We start from the raw sequence: 13,228 nt of genomic DNA on the forward strand, positions 1-13,228 counted from the left end.
TGTGTTCTATGGAGCAAATGAACCCAAACGAAGGCACTGTGGTCCCAGAGGTGGGAATGGGGTGGAAGGATTTGGCCCTATTTTTGCCAAAAGGTGGGAGCTGAGAGTGAAATAATTACACCAAACCTCCTCCTTCTTCCTCCCAAATATTATTGCTATTTGTTGTCCCGCTGCTTTGCTGCTTCTAAATATTTAATGGGCTTGAAATTGAATTTTTTTTTTTTTATTAAAGTGATGTATTATGTGCATGGTGCGTGTGTTACCATCTGCAGAAATAAAGACTTTTCATCATAGAATCATAGAATGGTTGGGGTTGGGACCCCCCAGAGGCCATCTGCTCCCATTGCCTGCAGTGCACAGGGACACCCACAGCTCCATCAGCACTCAGAGCCCTCCAGCCTGACCCTGGGGTTCTCCTTGCGCCGTGCCACTGACATCTCACACCTTGTCCACCCCAAACATCTGGGCTGAACATCGCCTGAGATCCCAGCTGCTGGGATTGAAACACACCGTGTCCCCAGTGCCTGCAGGGACGAGCTCAGGGGCTGCACTCCTGGAGCAGAGGCACACGTCTGGGCAGCGGCTGCAGGGGATGGAGGTGAAAAAAACCCTCAAGTCTTTTTGCTAGAAATTGCTCTGGCTCCTTCCAGTGCTTCCATGAGGCTGAAGGGAGAGCAGTGACGGAGCTCCGCATGGCCACAGCTGCCGATTCACCCCGCAGCCCAATTTATCTTGTAAAAAAATAATAATAAAAAAAAAAACATCCAGTTTTGATAGTTCAGATTTCCAGCAATGGAAAATTCACGGCAGCCCCGGGGCCGGGGAGCCAAGAGCAAATTGGCGGAACTTGTTGAAAAAGCGTCCCTCGAGCTCTTTTCCACTGGAAAATCCAAAAGCTTTCTAAAACTGTTGATTTCTCATAAAACCTCAAGCAAAACACACTTGGGGGGGATAACAGGGGCGAGAAAAGGTCTTGACAATGTTGGAGCAGCCCGTGTCGCTCTGTCAGGGCAAATATTTACATTTTTTCCTTGTAAAGTTACCCTTGTTTTGAAAGCGTTTGTTTTATTTGCAGCTCCGTTACCACACTTTGAAAAACCACAAAGAAAACAAAGTGATTTTGCAGAAATACAATGTTCTGGCCAACGCAGAGTGCCTTTATTTTTTTTATTTCTTCCTCAATTTCTGTGAATTTTCCCTGGGAAAGCTGACATTTCTGAGCCTTTTCCGAATGAGTGATCCCAGCACTGCCTCCAATCCCCCTTTGCTGAGCTGCATCTCGCAGGAACAACAGCTCTCAAAGGGTTAACGAAGAGTTGTGTAGGATTGGAGCCATCTGCATCGCATCCTCCTCGCGTGCTCAAAGCCTCCTGGAGCAGATGCTGCTCGGGGCTGTGTGGCATTGCTGTCATTAATGAAATACAAACCATCCATAGCACTACAGGTAGGGGCTGCACTGTGTGCGAGTGCTGTTTCTATAGGGAATCTTTTCTTGCTTGGGAGTGGGTGTGCGTGGCCCCATGCAGGTGATGTGCTGTCCTGCCCACGTGGACATTGCACTGATTTCCTCGTTTTGGGAGAAGATTTGGGTAGTTTGAGATTTTGGTGATTTGTGCAGTTAGGGCTCAGAAAAGGCTGATAATTAGCTGGGTGAATAATAGAAAAATGGAGTCCTATGGCAGAATCTAAATGCCAGCCTGAGGGCTAAGTTTGGGATGCAGATTGCCATTTTGGTAGTCCCAGAGTGGGATGCAGCATGAGGAGCACAGATCCCCCAACACCTAATTTGAGATGCCTCTTATCTAGGGCTCCCAACACAATCCATCCTAAAACCCAATGTCTTCCCCTCCTCAATCCTTTCCTGCTGTGTTGACAGTGTGCTGTGATGCAGGAGTTCTGTTGGATTGGGTTGTGTTGAGCTGGGTTTTGTTATGTTGGGTTGAGTTGTGTTGGGTTGAGTTATGTTGAGTTGAGTTGTGTTGTGTTTTTGTTGTGTTGTGTTGGGTTGGGTTGAGTTGTGATGTGTTCAGCTGGGTTATGCTGTGTTATGTTGGGTTGGGTCATGGTGAGTTGTGTTGGGTTGAGTTGTGTTGTGTTGGATTGGACACAGCATGGCTGGGCTGAGCTCTCTGCTCACCCTTTGGGTTCAGCCCTTTGTGCTGGCAGGGATGTTCCTTTGACATCACCTCTCTGAGTGCTTCCTTCCTCCCATCCGCTCTGACAGCGCTGCTCCGCCGCCTCCTGCCCAGCAGCTGTTCTGTAGCACAGTGATTTGACTGCTTGGTGACGATCCATCCAGATGTAGCGGGGCTGATGGCCTCCTTCTGCCATCTTTTTTCCGTATACAAATCCTGTGCTGAAGCAGAGCAGCTGAATCCTGTCCCCACATACAGCCCCGCTGCTCCCAACCTTGTCATACTCCCAGTTAAGCACTTTGCAAGCCCTCTGACCCATGCAGATGTTAATTACTGTTGCTGGGGATGCTGTTTGTGTGGGGAAGAGCAGGATATGACCCTGAGCTCTAACAACCCTATTGAGGTGCAACCCTGCTGCACAGTTCTGGTCCCAAACAGGTGGCTTTTGAACTCATTTTTGCCCCCAGATTTGCATCTCTCCATCAGCACAGTGACCTCCATCAGCGACAAGAAATGGCTCTGCCCAGCAAACCCCATGGAGGATTTTGCATCACCCCATGCACCCCATCGGTTCTCTGGGGCTGCACTCACAGTGCAGTGCTGGCACCTGGGCTGGACAGCATTTGCATTGAAAATCCCATCTTTGAAATGCAAAAAACACCCGGGCTGCACGCAGGCGTGGTGATGCAGCCTGGAGTTTACAGCACCGCCTAAATATTTACGTAGAAAACTTTGTGTTCTCCCTCTGCTCCTCAGTCTTGGGGCATCAGTTTCCTGTGAGCAGGGCAGTCCCAGCAGCCACAAAAGGAACACAGAAGGGCTCGGTGCCCGGCGCACTCCTCCCACAGGATTTCTCTGCTTTCAGTGCCGTTTCCGAGCACTCGTCGCTCCTGCGCGAGGGGAAAGTTGGCAGCTCCCTGCACTATTGTCCACCACCTTATGAAACTCACGGATTTGGGCTGCCTTTCTGACCCAGTGCCTTATCGGGGCTCTGCATCCTGCTGGCACCGCGCTGCGCCCCGCTGCAAAACGCACGGCGTGCAAAATGCACTCTGCAAAAAACACACCGTGCAACGTGCTGCTTGGCTCCTCGTTCAGTTTGCAAAGGGGAAGCGCGGCTGCTTTTGAGCTCTGCACTCACCCCACAGTGTGAACCTGACCCCACTGCGTGACCCTGGCCGTGCAGTGTGACCCTGGCCCTGTGCAGGAGATGAGCTCGGGGAGGGGACTGTGGATGTAGGGGAGCCAATGGGCCTGATGGCTGCAGCAGAACTCATGCTGACTCGCAGACAGTGGAGGAGTTTTATTTCTTTATTGGTGATTAATGGCAGTGTTTCGTTTCTAATGGAAGGAAATAGAGAGGAAATGGTTTCTCACATTCATTTATCAGGGATTTGTTTAAACGGCGCTGGAAATAGGTCAGGGCTGTGTGCTTACAAGAACGCAAAGCGGTGGGGATGGGATGGATGTCTGATGGATGGGCTCCAGGCCCGCTCTGCTGCTGCCCTAGGGGGTCAGCCCTTAACGAGATGGGGGCTAATTGCCTCCTCATCCCTGTGTGGATAGGGGACATCACCTCTTTGAAGCCCCCTTTTTGCAGGGGGGGGTGGCAATGAGTGGTGTGTGCTGCTGCAGCCCCATGGCATGGGGCAATGCCTGCTGCCAAAAACCAGTGCCCCCACCAGGTCTGTGTGCTGAGTTTGGGTTATATGGGAGCAGATGGTGGCTTTGTAGAGCAGAATATTGGCGAGAGGTCTGGGTGTTAATAGGGCTCCTCCCAGCACCACACTGTGGTCGGTTTGGTGCTGGGGCTGAGTTTGGGTCCAATGGGGGATCTCCAGCGTGCGATGTGTTCTGGGTTCTGGACACTGCTCTCTGATGTTGGGGCTGTTCCATGGGTTTGGATCTCGGGGCTGGGGGTGAGCAGCACAACTCCAGGGCTGAGATCCCCAGGCACTGCCCACAGCCCCATGCACTTTCCATCCTCTCCATGCAGACAACACCGTTCCTCGTGGCCAGCCTTCCCTGGGCATCACCGCCCGGAGCCCAAAAACCCTAGCAACAATGACATTGTTGGCTATATTTGCCAGGCTCGGGGCTGAGCGGCAGTGATGACACACGGAGCTGGCGGCTCCGCTCCTGCTGCCATCTGCACTGCCTCCCACTCACTGCCATGCAACCAAACCCCAAGCAAGAGAAGTGCGGGTGCCCCATCCTTGGAGCTGCCCAAGGCCACAAATGGGGCCCCGGGCAGCGTGAGCTGGTGGGGGCACTCAGCCCATGGGTTGGAGCTGGATGACCTGTGGGATCCCTTCCATCTGGAGCTCTATAGAGGCACAGACAGCTGTATTTCACCCCATGTTTCCACATTTTTGCAGACTACCTGCAAACACAGACCCCACCACCGCCATAAATACGGATATTGTTACGCAGCGAGCCACAGTAAATCCTCTACAGCTTTTTGGGATCACTGAGCTGGGCGGTCTTGGAAGTGTCAGAATGAGCTCCTGGGGCTGAAGGAAGCACACAGCTGCTGCTTTATGGCTGTCCTGCAGTGCTGCCCCTGCCCCTTTTGGCCCTTTTATTGGCCTATTCTTCCTTTTCTTGCCCCTTTGGGGCCTTTTTTTCTTTTTTCTTTTACCTTTTTCTGTTTTGTGTCTCTTTTTGCCCTTTTTCTGCCCTTTCTCTGGCCCTTTTTTCCCTCTCCCCTTTCTCCCCTTTCCTCCACCTTCCCCTCATTTTTACCCTTTCCCCACATTACTGTAATTTTTTTTGCTTTTTTTCCCCCTTTTTCCCCTTTAGCTTTTTTTATTATTATTATTTTTTATTTTTGCTTTTTACCTTTTTGGTCCTTTTTTTGCCTATTTTTTTTAACCTTTTTAATTTGTTTTCCCCTTTCTGGAGGTCCATTCCTTTTTTTGCCCTTTTTTTCCTGCCCCCTTTTTTTTCCCCCACTTCTCCCTTTTACCTTCCCCCCCTCTTATTTCCCACAACCTCCCCTCCCTCTCCCTGCAGCTTCACAGAGGTTCCTCTCCTTTACTCTGTGAACACAAAACAGAAAGAGGAAGGAAGCCGCCATCACTTGGCCCAATGTGAGCTCCATCCCCCCACATCTCTGTGCCCACTATGAGTTCCCCTCCACCACCCCACAGCTGAACAAACCCCACCAGGGCTGCAGGAGCCCTCCCAACTGAGGCTGTGTGGGCCAAGTGCCCTCCTTGCTCTGCCCTTCAGCCTCTCCCGTTTTCTTTTGCTGTTTCCTACACGCCAGCACTGGGAATCACACACCACAAAGGCTTTTTTTTTTTACTTTTTTTTTTTTTTTTTTTCCAGGAGGTATTTTACATCAGGGAAAAGAGCCATCGGAGCGTCAGAGTGAGTGTCACGGTGTTCCCCCTCAGTGGATATTAATGGGTTTTCCTCCCTTTGAAAGAGGTCAGGACACAGCATGTAAATAAATGAGGATTGCCCAACATAGGTCTGGAACCACAGACAGACACTGAGTGAAGTGTTTGGGGCAAATGCCAGGAAATTCAGCAGCAAGGCTGAGGGCAGCCCTCGGCACTCCCACTGGGAAATGGCTTTGGGCTGTCCCTAAATGCTCAGGGCAACAGACTTAGAAAAAAATATCAGCATCATTCCAAGTGAAGTGTCTGTCCTACGGGGGGGAATCCTGCTCCTGGAGGGCTGGAAAGCCCAGAGCAACACGCCAGTGGGGAAACACACTCTGCAAGGAGCATCTGTATTCATCTTCCAGATGTGCACACATCTGGCAGCAGCTGTAGTTCGTGGGCCTTGGTGAGGGTAATCCAACTGAGCACCAAGAAGACAAATCCCAGTGATACCCAGCCCTCCTCCAACACAACCAACTGAGCTCTAGGAGCACAAATCCCAGTGATACCCAACCCTCCTCCAATACAACCAACTGAGCTCTAGGAGCACAAATCCCAGTGATACCCAATCCTCCTCCAACACAACCAACTGAGCTCTAGGAGCACAAATCCCAGTGATACCCAACCCTCCTCCAACACAACCAACTGAACTCCAAGAAGACAAATCCCAATGATACCCAACACCCAAACCACACATCTCAGTGGCCCTGAGGGTGTGTTTCCAGCAGAGATGGAAACATGACAACCACAGGCATGAAGTGAAGGTTGGCACCTCTTTTGAGGGCATTCTGGTGTTTTTTGGAGCTCCCTGTGGGAGCAGAGCCCTCCCTGTGGCTGCCTGCAGTCTTGGCTGTGGGATTAAAAATAACACCTGGAGCACGGCTCCAAAAGGTCGGCTGGCACATAGCATTTAGAAGAGCCTCAAAGTGTTATTTCAAGGTGGTTTGTATTTTTTTCTTTTTTTTTTTTTTTTTTTTAATCCATAGGAAAAGCAAATATCAAAGCTGCTACGGAAAAAAAAGCCGCTCCTGGCTCAGCTTGCAGATGGGAGCCAGCAAAACTCCTCCTTTTCCCATTTTCTGGGAGCAGAATAGAGATAAAAGCAAATCTTCCCCAGTGAGGGTGGGTTTGGGAGCAGCGCAGGGCTCGGGTTCATCCCAGCCCCACACTGCAGCCCCTCAAACCATTGGGGAAAGCCACAGAAAGAAGGAGATTTGCCTTTTGTTTTCTTCTGGGGCTGATGCTGTTGCAGCAGGGAACCCCCAGCGTGGGGCCGTAGGGCCTCATTTCCCACCCCTTGGCCTCGCTGACCCATGGCTCTTCCTTGGCCATTTTGGGGCTGTGTTCTCTGCAGACCATTTGCCATCACTGGTCAGTATAGGGCTAATTGACTGCTAATGGTTGCCATGAACTGCTTAATTACAGGCGGGGCTGCTGGTGCTACCTTTGCTGACAGCTGGCTCCCGCAGAACTTTTTGATTGCTCCCAGCTTTGTCAATCTTTAACTTTCTGAGCCCGGGCATCACCTTTGTGCTCCCTTCCAGTGCCAACCTGCAGGATGAGGGCTTGGAAGAGAGATTCTCAGATGTTGCCCAAAGAAATGAGATTGCCACATCCCTGCAGGTGCCCCAGGGAGAGTTGAGTGGGGCTTTGGGCAGCCTGGACTGGTGGGAGACAACCAGCCCATGGGTTGGAACGGGATGGGCTGTAAGGTTCTTTTCATCCCAACCATTTCCAATGATACCCAATGCTACGCCATGCAACAGTTCCATAATAACAGGTGGAATTTATTCTCTCTCAGGCTACTACAAGCCACACATAGAAGAAATACAGCTTTCTCCCCAAAAGCTCTCGGGAGGCAAAAGCAACTGGAAGCCACAGGGTGTGGAGCTGCTTCCTGCAGGAGGGGCCGGAGGAGCCATCTGACAGCAGGAAAACCGAATTTAGAGCATTGGAGAGCACAAAGCTGCACTTCCTCCAGGCCCTCTGCTCCGGTGGGATGTGAGAAAGGCATTCTATAAATAATTGCTTGGATAAATAAATGAGGCTGAGCTCCTCCCCATGGAGCTGCTTCCTCCTGCCCAGAGACCCGGCAACACTCCCAGCATGGGGAGCTTGAGGCACTGCATAGAACATCCCATAGGTGTGGGATGGCTGTTGGCTGGTACCAATGGGCTTTGGGGCAGCCCTGCTTTGGGAGATGGGTGTGGATGCCCCATCCCTGCAGACCCCCTGGGTCAGGCTGGAGGGCTGTGAGCACTGATGGAGCTGTGGGTGTCCCTGTGCACTGCAGGGAATGGAACCAGATGGCCTTCGGGGGTCCCTTCCAACTCAACAGTTCTATGATTCTATGAACTCAGGACGGTGCTGCTGTGTGCAGAGCTCTTGCTGCAAGGAACCACCGTTTAAATTGCAGCACAGCAACGCAAAGTCTGCATGTTGTGCAATGGGGAGCCTCTTCCATCGGACACCAACAGGGACCAACTGGGACAGAACCACTGCTCATCGTGTGGGCTCCCATGGAAGTGCTGTGCTATGGGCAGAGGAGCACCGTGCAGCCCTGAGAGCCCTGACATGGGGTGATCTGTCCGTGCGGTGACAGAGATGCTGTGCCACGTGCATGGCATATTTCCTGCCTCCTGCCCAGCAGTGACATTGTGTGCTGTGTATCTCTCCGGATACATCACAGCGATGGGCACAGCGGTGGCATTCCATGTGCTGTGGGGTTCCCTTTGTCACCGGGATGTCCCCATCTCAGGGCACGGCTGCTGGGGGTCACGAGCAGCAGCGTTGGGTGGGCAATGAGGGGGGGGGGGGGGGTCCCACGCAGCGCTTCGGTGCCGATAAAGCCTTCCTATGTCTTCCGTCATCAGACTGAACGGTGAGGAAGCGGGTGGCTGCTCGGAGAGCTTCACCACAGCTGTTGGCTAAAACTTTGCGATGAAACCCACGGAAGCGATGGACCGCGGGGCGGCTCCGGGGGAGGCGGGGGAAACGGCAGCGGGGCGGAGCGGGGGGCGGACCGGAGCGGGGCTCCCCTTCCCCGGAGGTACCGAGGGAGCGACGGTACCCGAGTGCGCTCTCTGCGCGTCCTCGTCCCCCCCGTCCCCCGCCGGCCCCGGGTTTGCTCCGGGCGGCGCCGGCGGGGCATGGAGGCAGCGCACAGCGTGCCGGTGCGGGACGTGCTGAGCCGCTTCGACGTGAGCGAGAGCTGCGGGCTCAGCCCCGAGCAGGTCCGCCGCAACCGGGAGAAGTACGGCCCCAATGGTGAGCGAGTGGGAATGGGGGCACCTGTTGGGTAGGGAGGGGTTAGTGAAGGGTAATTAGCGGGATGGGGTTAATTGGGCTGTTCCGCTGTGCGGGGTGGGTGAAGTTCTTCGTTGCCGGAGGGGACGGAGCGGGGATGTGTGCGGCTTCTGGAGGAGCGCCGGTGAGGAAATCGGGATCGGTGAGCGCTCGGTGGGGACCGTGCGGGGTTGTGCGGGGCTTCGGAGGCGCGGATGGTGCCTCGGAGCTGAGCGGGTTGCGCTCCGTCCCGGTTCGGAGCGAGTTGATGGGTCTCCTTTCTGTTTGATCCTCTGGCTGAGGGTAGGGAAAAGCTCCGTTTGTCAGACGGGACCGGGGCTGTGCTTCCTCCCGTGCAGCAGTGAGGTGCTCCCAGCGCTGACCCGAGCAGCGCGCATCCCACCTGCTCCCCGCCCCGACTGCGTTAGGAGCGGGCAGCCGCAGCCCCATTCCGTGAACTGGGAGCCCTCGGCTTTGGGATTCCCCTGCTTTGAAGATGAGCATCGCTCCCAGACGGGTGCCCCAGCGCTGGGAATGCTGCCCCAATGGGACCCTTCCCCAGAGTCCTCGCTGGGTTGCTGTGTGTGCGGTGCCCCGCAGTGGGGTCACGCAGCAGCAGCAGCAACGCGGTGGCTTCTCCCCTGTTTGCCCAGGTGAATCATCCCTGCTGAGTCAGGCCCAGCACCGTGTGATGTAGGTGTAAGCAAAGGGCTAGTGGTGGCAATTTGTTGTTTCTTCTATTTCCCCCTCCACACACACACACACACCTCCCCAGGCAATGGCTGCATGCTCACCTCTGTCTGTGGTGCAGCCTTTGCTTCACACCCCACATTCCTTGCAGAGTGCTGGTGCACGAAGGCAGCTGCCTTGGGGACATCCCATGGCTGCAACTTAGATATCGTGCAATTATCATTAATGTTTTGCAAAACCAGAGAATCATTTGAGTTGGAAGAGGACTCGAGAGGCCATCTGGTCGCACTGCCTGCATTGCAGAAGGACATCTACAGCTCCATCAGTGCTTACAGCCCTCCATCCTGACCCTGGGGGTCTGCAGAGACCTCCACCTCTCTGGAACCCTTTATGACTTACTGATTTTGCTTTAAAACCTCACTCTTGGGCCAATAGCTTTTCTTCCAGCATGGTGGGAGCTCAAAGGTTGTGCTGAGGTTGCAGGAGCCAGCGCTTGGGTGCCTGTTTTGGGAGAGCCCACTGGTGTAGGACAGCGCAGTGACCATGAAGATGGCTCATGTTAGATGGTGTTTTAATTTGAATTTAAATTAACTTTCATCAGCGGAAGCACGAGGCAGTTGTGTGTCTTGCTTGTGCATGCAGAGTTCAGAAGGGGGAAGAAAACCCCAATCTCACAGCTCAGGGCAGCTCACCACGCTGCGGCTCCAGCGGTTCCATTTTCATTCATTCATTTCCTCCTAAACCTGAATCAAACTGCCAGAGGTGCTATGAATCACAACCTGAGATGCACCACCCCCACCCTGAGAACCATCTTTTGACATACGCTGGGGAGCTGCTTAAATCTCCCTCGGACTATTTTTATTTCTGGAGCTGATGCTTTTCAGAGAGAGAGCTGCAGAGCTCTGACATCAGGTGAGAAGCAATGACCGTGGATCTTTATATATAAATGTGTGTGTGTATATATGTATATATATTGTTTTGGGGTATTGTTCTTTGGGAGCCCAGAATGCTGTTTGCAGCCCCACTGCCCACACTGCAGGAGGAAGCAGATATTTAATATCTCCAATTAGTGGGCAGACAGCCGCTGCAGACTATGCAGGGCTCTGGGCAGGCATTTCCACGCTCTGAGAGCTCAGCCTCTCCATATTGCTGATGTTATGCATACGCACAACTTTCTTTGCCCCATCAGTAACCCAACTGCACAGCAGCAACACCGGCTGCTCGCAGCATAGGGACGTTTCCCTCCCTGACCCCCTCCCCCCCCAGCTCAGCACAGAGGTGATGGCTCCAACCCATTCCCAACCATAAGAAAAAACAAAACAAAACAAAACAAAAAAAACACAAACACAAAACCATGGAAAGATGAAATTTCCCATTTCACGCTGCAATGGTTGTGCTGCCGGCGAGGGAAAGTGCGTTTTGTGACTCATCTCTCTCTGCTCTGTTCCTCTGCACATCGCCCACCTTTTCCACCCCCGAAACACACGCTCAGCAGGCTGATTCACAAACATGCTACGTCTTCTTTTTGTGTGTTTTTTTTTTTTTTTTTTTTCCCTTCTTTTTCCCTTTTTCTCCAAATCGCTTCCCTTAGGGCTGTGATGCTCAGGCACTCCAACAGCACAACTGCACGGCTCCCATCGTTGTGCTGGAGGGAACTCAGCTTTGGATCCCACACCTTCCTCTCAGGCTGCCCAACCTTGCATGTACAGAAAGGCCCCCATCTCCTCGTTCTGCTGTTTGAGAGGGTGCTGCCTTTCCCTGGGGTTTGCCCTTGGGCTTCCCCTCACCCTCCGTGCACACATGTGTGATATTGCTCACAGTTCTATTTCTGTGCTGTCTGTAGAGTGCGGTTGAGGTGTTGTTTGTGTGGGGTGATGCTCAGGGAGTGCTGCTCCCACAAAGCATCCTTCGAATCCCCCAAAATACCTTAACGAGCCCAGTGCACTCTCATCATCTTTTTCCAACAACTGTTGCTCTCTGCACATTTCAGTCTTTTCCCACCCTCAGACCCAACTCTGAGCCATTCTGTTGCATTTCTGTGTTCATCTCTCTTGGGGTAAATCCCAAACAGTGAGCAGATGTGGGGCAGCGTGCACATGGTGCACCCCCAGATCCAGGTGTTGTTCTGTCCCACTCCTCTTCCATCTGCCTGCTGCTAAAAATTGAGAAGGAGGTGATGCTTTTTCCCCATGTTTTTCATATGTGCAGACCGCTGGATGAGCCAGCTTTGATTTTTTTTTTTTTTTTTTTTTTTCTTCCCCTATATTCAGTGTTGGCACGTTGGGGTGGGATGGTGACGCTCCATCCAAATGCCTTTTTTAAGGGTTATTCAGTGTGTGGGCACAATGTGCCATTACCCAGACAGGGTCTGGGGGGGACACCCCCACAAGGAGCCATATGTGGGAATTTGGGGCACGCTGAGCACTGTACAGCACCCCGTCCCCACAGAGGCTGCACAGAACATCACAAATGAGTCAGTGGTTGATGACTGGACTGGATGACCTCAGTGATCTCCCCCAACCTTAACAGTTCTGTGGCTCTGAAGGTGTAAGCAGTGGGATAAAGTACACATTGTGCATGGGATATCGAGGCTGCAAATGCCTCTTTCATCTTTTTCTCCCCCAGACCTGAGGGTAAAAGCAGATTGCTGCCAGCATGGCGATGGGGATGGGTTGGGTTCAGAAGGGCAGACCCCACCCCACCTGCACTTACTGCTGTGTGCGTGATGTTCTGGTGCTTTGTGACTCCAAATTATATTTCTTAATAAACACCTCCCGGCCGTAGCATTGGAGAAGGGAACTTACAACAGCAGCCTACCTTGAAAATACATACAGACATTTAAAAAAAAAAAAAAAAAAAGCAAGCGATAATTAAGAAACGCAACGACCCGATGCTGGAACCCAACGCTGGCTGCTGCTATCGCGCTTTACAACAGGTAGCAGCAACGGGAGGAGCTGGGAGCGCTGCTCAGCCGGAGCCAAAGGCAGCAAAGCGGGCTGCGGTCGCGCAGTGTTTCCATGACGCGAGCGGCCGCCGGCGTGGGTGTGTGCGGTGCAGGGGGGGCTCGGGGCTGCTGCTGCTGCTGGGGGTACGGCCCGGGGCTGCGAGCCGTGTGCTGCATGGGTTTTGGTTGCTTTTTTTTTAATAAGAAGCTGTTGAAATATGGAGTGAATCCTCTGTGTGTAGCCGGGGTCGTGGGGAGCTCCAGTTGCTGAGGTTTGGGTGCTTACCGTCTTTGTAGAAAAGCTTTTTTCCCACCTATTTACGGCATTCTGTTTTATTCCTTTTAAATTCCGTTGGCTCATCTGCTCAGCCCCACCTGCTGCGGTGCTCCGGTCGCACCGTGCATCCCGGGGACATCCCTGCAGCCCATCTTCATAGCAAAACGCAGAGCTCCGTGCCCCTTGGAAACCCGAGCCTCCGAGCAGCGCTCGTCCGAACGCTCCTAACATTTGAATCCCCACCATCTGCCCGTGTCGCTGCATGCGCTGATGCAGATGAACCCATTTGATTATTTTTTTTCCTCCCATTTGCAAGTCGCTATAGGACACCTGTTGGCCCCGAGATCCATTGTGGCTGGGGGGGGGGGGGGGGGAACCAAATTAAGGCACGTTGCTGCTCGGTGCTGCGTTTCAGGGAGGAAATCCGCTCTGTGCTCGAGCGTCCCCGGGGTTCCTCCCCATGTGTTTGTGCCTCGGGTGCTTCCTGTGTTCAAACAGCACTGGG

General features: G+C 53.0%; 1 protein-coding gene and 1 long non-coding RNA gene across 6 annotated transcripts in view; both read left to right on the forward strand.

Annotated features, from left to right (window-relative positions):
- Positions 1-1,195: 1,195 nt before the first annotated feature.
- LOC146543010 (uncharacterized) lies at positions 1,196-8,319 on the forward strand. The gene is made up of 3 exons (XR_014887529.1): positions 1,196-1,444; positions 5,469-5,510; positions 7,329-8,319. It is a non-coding gene; the product is annotated as an uncharacterized LOC146543010 (long non-coding RNA).
- A 213-nt stretch (positions 8,320-8,532) lies between these two features.
- The window catches only part of ATP2A3 (ATPase sarcoplasmic/endoplasmic reticulum Ca2+ transporting 3), a 36,322-nt gene continuing 31,626 nt past the window's right edge, over positions 8,533-13,228 (forward strand). For 4 of the 5 annotated variants that reach the window (XM_085240683.1, XM_085240688.1, XM_085240685.1 and 1 more), the window contains exon 1: positions 8,533-8,794. In XM_085240683.1, the coding sequence (XP_085096809.1) occupies positions 8,677-8,794 (118 nt within the window). In that variant the 5' untranslated portion in view covers positions 8,533-8,676. Of the gene's footprint in view, positions 8,795-12,504; positions 12,545-13,228 lie in introns of those variants that run through there. The other variant, XM_085240687.1, reaches the window with a different exon arrangement.

The sequence above is a fragment of the Meleagris gallopavo genome, chromosome 21, assembly GCF_905368555.1.
Source record: "Meleagris gallopavo chromosome 21, MGAL_WU_HG_1.1, whole genome shotgun sequence".
Classification (NCBI taxonomy): domain Eukaryota; kingdom Metazoa; phylum Chordata; class Aves; order Galliformes; family Phasianidae; genus Meleagris; species Meleagris gallopavo.